The 6,270-nt window shown below is 36.2% G+C and overlaps 1 protein-coding gene across 1 annotated transcript; it reads right to left on the reverse strand.

The window, feature by feature from the left end:
• Window positions 1–1,475: 1,475 nt before the first annotated feature.
• LOC123540381 (olfactory receptor 2B11-like) lies at window positions 1,476–6,012 on the reverse strand. Its single transcript, XM_045325366.2, has 2 exons — window positions 5,742–6,012; window positions 1,476–4,558 (listed from the first exon to the last, which is right to left on the reverse strand). Exon 2 carries the CDS (start codon window positions 4,544–4,546, stop codon window positions 3,554–3,556), a length of 993 nt encoding a protein of 330 aa, XP_045181301.2. The 5' UTR covers window positions 4,547–4,558; window positions 5,742–6,012; the 3' UTR covers window positions 1,476–3,553.
• Between the last annotated feature and the right edge of the window lie 258 nt (window positions 6,013–6,270).

Raw genomic sequence — 6,270 nt, forward strand, 5'->3', positions numbered from 1 at the left:
TCTACTACTACTACTACTACTACTACTACAACTGCTACTACTGATACTACTATACCTGCTTCCACTAATACGTCTTGTACATCTACCTCTTCTTCTCCTGCTGTTGTTGTTGCTGTCACTTATTCCTCTGCTGCTGCTGCTGCAACTGCCACTACCACTGCCACTACTACTACTACTACTACTACTACTACTTTCTATTGTTGCCGCTACCGTACTTTACTGCCACTGCTAAGTATTGCAACTTCTATTAATACTAAGTTGTTCTATGCTAGCAGTTTCTTGTGCAGTTTTCTTCTGAAGAATTACTTCATACCGAAGTTTGCAGGGGTTATTGACACTGGTGTGTTTTGAGAACGTATTGTGTATTGTTATTTTCCTGAAAAAATGTAAACACCAAGATACAGCGTCTAGAAATAGAATCCCTTTTCCCGTTGCGGAATGCTCTGATTTCTGTGTCAAGTGATGGTATCTGGGGCTAATGGTCAAACGGAAGGACGGACGGACAAGGGCAAATCTATATGCCCCCCTCCCCCGAGTGGAGGCATAAAATGCAGCAATTAGGCCTTAGATACATGAGTTATCACTAAATTTGACCAAATGACCGGGGGTCGTTTTTTTTTATGGGAGTCAATATTCTTCGTGAGGTTCAGTTTACTTCACGTGGGGGAGTCATAGTACTATGATCTGGAGGTCATAATACTATGACCGGGGGTCACTTTTTCCATAGAATAATGACCGGGGGGTCATTATTCTATGGGGGTCGAAATATTTCATTACACCGGCTTTTAAATGAAAGTGAAAAGGTATCTGGGAACTTCTTACCTTTCGCTTAAATAACACAACTAATTGTGATAACAAAATAAAACTTTTTGACTTGCAAATCACCACTAGAAATTTGAAATAGGACCCAGCAAAGTTTTAGATGGAAACTACACAGGTCACCCAACACGACAAATTGAAGATGTTGCAGGCTCGGTTTGACTGAGCCTGTTTATGGACAGAATGGAAATGCATACTACCGCCCACGCCCTCTAGCCCCGGGTTGAACAGAACTTAACATTTGCAGATGTTTCAAGTACAAAAAACACCGATGTGTTCATATGGCGGTGTACATGAAATCTTCTATAATACACTAGAGTGCAATTCCATGAAAAGCGGCGTTTGGTCCTGTTCTAGCCCTAGAGGAGAAAACTAAGGACAACTTAGGAATAAGGTCATTTTGTTATCTTGATCTATGCAGTGATTACATGTCAAAGTGAGCACTTTCCTGACTATCCATGTAAAATAAATAGATAAAAAAGGTATCATCATACTCGAAAATACATGTACAAATTGCTGGTACAAAAAATAAAATCCTGAATATCCATGTACAATAAATAGGTAAAAGGGCAACCATCATACTTTAAAATGCATGTATATATATACATTGTCGAATAAGAGTGATTTTTTTGCTGGTACAAAAAATAAAAAATATGCATATGTTACAGGTTTTATTTCGCAATACTTTAGTAAACATTTAGCAGAAACAGGCTGCAACTGTATAATACTTAAATGCAATCAGAACTTTATTAAATTGTAAAATATTAATTTCAAATTAAACTTAAGCTCACAAGATCTATATTACAGAAGCATGCATATACATACATATTTCATATAAAATATGTGTTTCAGTATAACTTTCACCCCCTTTTCCTGATATAAAATCTGTGAGAAGGTCTTTGAAAGCATCCAAGTGAATTAATAGATTTAGAATTATTAGACATGTTTGACTGAATCGTTACATGATACGTACTGAAATGAGCAACAACCTCACACCACTAGCACTCTCTTAAGCCGAATTCTATTACACAGATATATTTGATAGTCTCCATAATCTCAAAGGACCCTAGAGTCCTAGTACAGATAGACATTTCAAAGACCGCCACACGGCACTTAAAGATCATTGTTTTGATAGTTTAATACAAATGTATATTCAATCTATATGAAAATCCTTTGGAAATATAGAAAGCGATAGCAGGTCCGACCGGATCGATTCCGTTCATGAGAGATAATGATATGTGTAACACCCAAGAACCCTTGTAAGGCCTTTAGAAGCGGAATACCGACATATAGAATGGGTTCCATGATGTCAAAGGACAAGAAAAAAATAACACTTGAGTTCATCAGCAGAAACTCTCCCCTTATTTGAATTCAGTAATTATATTTTTCTCGTCCGTTTGGATCATGAAATTCATTTATCTGTATAATAAAATTCCGCTGAAGCCGATGTCAGAGGAATACGGTGTGAAACACTTGCATCGGACATAAGTCATTACTGTAAAATTATCAACTAGCAAGGTATTCAATATGATTATTTAGTGCTAACCTTATCAGAAGAAACATGGAAAGGAAATCGTAGATTCACCTGCCAACTGCCAGCCAATATCTTCAATATCTTTTAAAACGAACTGAACATAGGTCGGGATGATAAAACATATATTTTGTTAAAATGGTAAATCCAGTACAAGATGACCACAAGTATATGTGAATGAAACAGGTCATTAAAAGATAAATGTGGTAAAAACACTATAACATGACACGGACTTTCCATATTCAAAAGCCGGTCAACTTAATTAATACCAGTGCCAGTTAAGATGAGAGTAGGCAATATTTTGTAACATTAAAACCCCCAAAATACTGAAGGTAATTACACAACACAAAAAGTCCGAACAAAATTTGAAGGAAGTTCTAATAAACAGCCTACGTATTGTCATGTACAAAACCTGAATGTCAGCCAACAGCTCTCGAATTCTTTAGAATTTGAAATATGTGCGTGCACATTGTAGTTTAAGACATCAGTATATATTTGTCAGTGAAAATCATGCAAAATACGCGTGTTTAAAGCCATGCATACTTTCAATTCAGGTAAATAAACGAAGCCATGATTGAACCTTCCCAATGTGAATAAAACCAAAATAATGCCATGATTTATCAGTGTATTGTTTCACTGCATAAATTTTAGTAGTGGGCCTAAGGAGTAACATAGTTTCAAACCTTGAAATTCTCATGTAATTGATGCATTTTACCTCTAACCATGAGAAAATAACTCATAGGATTATAAAGGACTGCTGTAACGATACCTGCAAGATGTAAATGTTCTTTCTTCATGTACAAAGTTGTATTCTAACGACGTTATTTAGTATAACATGTTCAGGAATGCTTTTGCTGTTTAAATCAGAAACACAGGCATCCGAAATATATATTATTCAGTATGGAAACCCAACCAGTAGTATAAATTCATTTAAAACTGAATTTCTTGTGTAATTACTTATTGTTACATCTTATAAACTTCTCTTTTACGAACCTTCTATACTGAGAATTAAAAACGCAAAAAATGATGGGGTTGATGACACTGTTAAAAAATGGAAACCTAAGTGCCAGCTCCATGCCAGTGTTAAGTTCGTCTTCTGTTGTGGTAGACATTGCTCGTATTCCGACAGAACCAATGAAATATGGAGTGAAACATACCATTAGTCCCACGGTAACGGCAAACATCATGAGCGTAATGTTACGTTCACGTGTAACTGTCATTTGGGGTTTGGATGATTCCTTGGTCTTTCGAGCACTTGTAGATAGAGCCCCCCCCTTCGATTGTAGCCGGTGTTTCAACAGAATCTGAATCCGGTTTTGAAAAACTATCTGTGGTGTAGTCAGACTGCAGCTGGGATGTAAACTGGTCCGTGGAAGAATGTTCTTTAGTGCTGGCACTGCTCATTTGTATCGTTACGTGTTTGAAAGGTAGCGTACGTTGCCTGGGAGGAGGACTGGATGGGACTGTCTGTATTGTTCTAGCTTTCCTGTTGTGCCTCCTTACCGTTCGCCAGATATTACCATACGTAAATACAAATGTGATAAAGCAAAATGTTACAGACACAACATCAATGGCATGAAAAGTAACAAGAACATCATTGAGGCTTGGGTCGTCAGTATTCGTGCAGTAATGACCAATCACAGCGGGGAAAGCAACGTCTGAAGTAGAGATGTTAACTTTCACTGGATCATAAGTAACGAAGACATGTGTACAGTATATCATTGAGAATACAGTTAAAAGTATCACTGCAACTGTTGCAGACTTCACTGTGAATTGTCTCCCAACAGGCTTGCAGATTCTTCTGTATCTGTGAATCGATATTATCCAAAGTATCAGCACGGAAGTAAGCATAAACCAATGATCCAGAAAGTACATCCATTTGCAAAGAATTGTGCTTGTAAACGTGATGTTGATGCAAAGGTCTGCAATTGTTGTAAAGATTAGAAAACAGACAATAAGATCAATGATTGCCAATAACTTTATCATTGCAAAAGTGGGCGTCCTTTTCACCCTATAGCCGTAAAATGAAATTGTTAAAATATTTCCGATTATTCCAATTACTGCTAAGATAAACATAGCAACTATCAAAGGAACATGTTCTATTATTTTTCGCCGATGGGCTTCTTGCAAAAGTTTTTCTTGATCTGACATTGACGTAATAGGCGTACTTATCAACTGTTTGCTGAAGTTTTGCATCTTCTGTTCAATCTGGAAAACAAAAACACTCCTCCATCAGTTGGCAATTATTAGCATTTAAGGTGGCAGGGGAGCAGTCTTTTGCTAAATTTTAAGCAAGTCCACGATTTGCAACTATTTTTCTTTATAGGTTATCAGTACAAAAAAGCAGTACTTCTGCTTTACATTGTGATATGGCACTAAGATTAATTTTAATCCATGTGGTCAACTTTAAAAGGAGTAGACATTACAGCCTATCCCTAACCCCTCTTAAAATCAAGAAAATTTGAGCATTATTTCCTTACTTTCAACACGTGCCATACACCAGTTTGTAAACTTTTATACAATTACACCAGGTTTTCATATAAATCAACCCTTAGGTTGCAAAGCCCTGCTAAGCAAAGTGTATGTCAACCACCAAGTTTAAGGAGAAAAAGCAGGTCAAGGACACTTCCTGTCCATTTTGCTTTAGAAAATACCTGATCCGTTCAAATCTGCCTCCATAAATAATAACTCACAAAATTTATGGATCTAAGTGTAGCAAAATATTTGCATCTGTTATTTATATCTTCCTGCATGTACACATTGATTTCTTTTAGAATAAACTTTCAATAACTAAAACATTAATATTAATACACTTTGAACAAAGCTACTCTAAATATTTAAAAAAACGACCTGGGCCATAATTCGAAACTGCTCCCCTGCCACCTCAAGTATTGGGAAATGTTAAAATGCAATATAAACACATCTTTAGAAGCGAATTTAGTGTAAAAAATCTTTATGTGGTTTGTAAAAACCATTGATCCTTTACAGTTTATATCACATACGCTCGATGACTGCTGGAGTTTCGACCACACCTAAGTAAGGCATTATCGAGCCAAACGTTTTACATCTACATTATTCTACCCCTTTTCATTTTTTAACTTTACATCAGTCAACTCGGGGTAACTAATTCTATCATATGTAATATTAATTATTTGTTTAATCTTTAGCCTGCTTACGGCAATTTATTCTGCCTTTGCGGCCAGTACAGACAAAGATCAACTGTGCAGGCTGATCATGGTCTACACTCTTCGCTATTCAGTCAGTAAATTTTCAGTGAACAAGCCTTTGAATAATAAATGGTATTGCCCAAATTGAATGATGGACCAGTCCATTTTAGAAATTTAGCAGGCTAAGGGTTAACCTAACATATAATAACCAAACGAATACTTACGTTTATCAGTTATATACTACATAGGACAGTCAACACGAGATATATCCATTGTCATTTGGAAATGTAACAAGACAAAATCTGTATGAAAGTCAATTACAACTCCTGAAACATACCACGTGCTTTTTTATATTCCGTTATACAACATGCTGTATATATGCATGCCAGCATTGTAGAAATCACAAACGTTTTCAAACGATTTGGTTATGTGTTTTCTGAACCTACTTAAGGCATATTTTACTTCCTGTTCGTTGAATAATATTATTTTGCATAGTAATATAAGGAAATATCACAATTTAACAATATGATCAGTCGGCAAGGGATTTTCCACGTCTGACCAACAAAAAGTCGCTTTACTTACTAATTCAAATGATCGTCGCGCTATTATGAAAGGCCCTACAAACTATTCTTGGTTTTGTTTTAAGCAAATTCCTGATATCAACACCAACTGCCGTAAAACGTTTTGCATGAGGTACTTCCGTAAAGATTATTTCGCCGATTTCAAGCATTTCAGGTTCCAGATCTGCATAAC

The sequence above is a fragment of the Mercenaria mercenaria genome, chromosome 16, assembly GCF_021730395.1.
Source record: "Mercenaria mercenaria strain notata chromosome 16, MADL_Memer_1, whole genome shotgun sequence".
Lineage (NCBI taxonomy): Eukaryota > Metazoa > Mollusca > Bivalvia > Venerida > Veneridae > Mercenaria > Mercenaria mercenaria.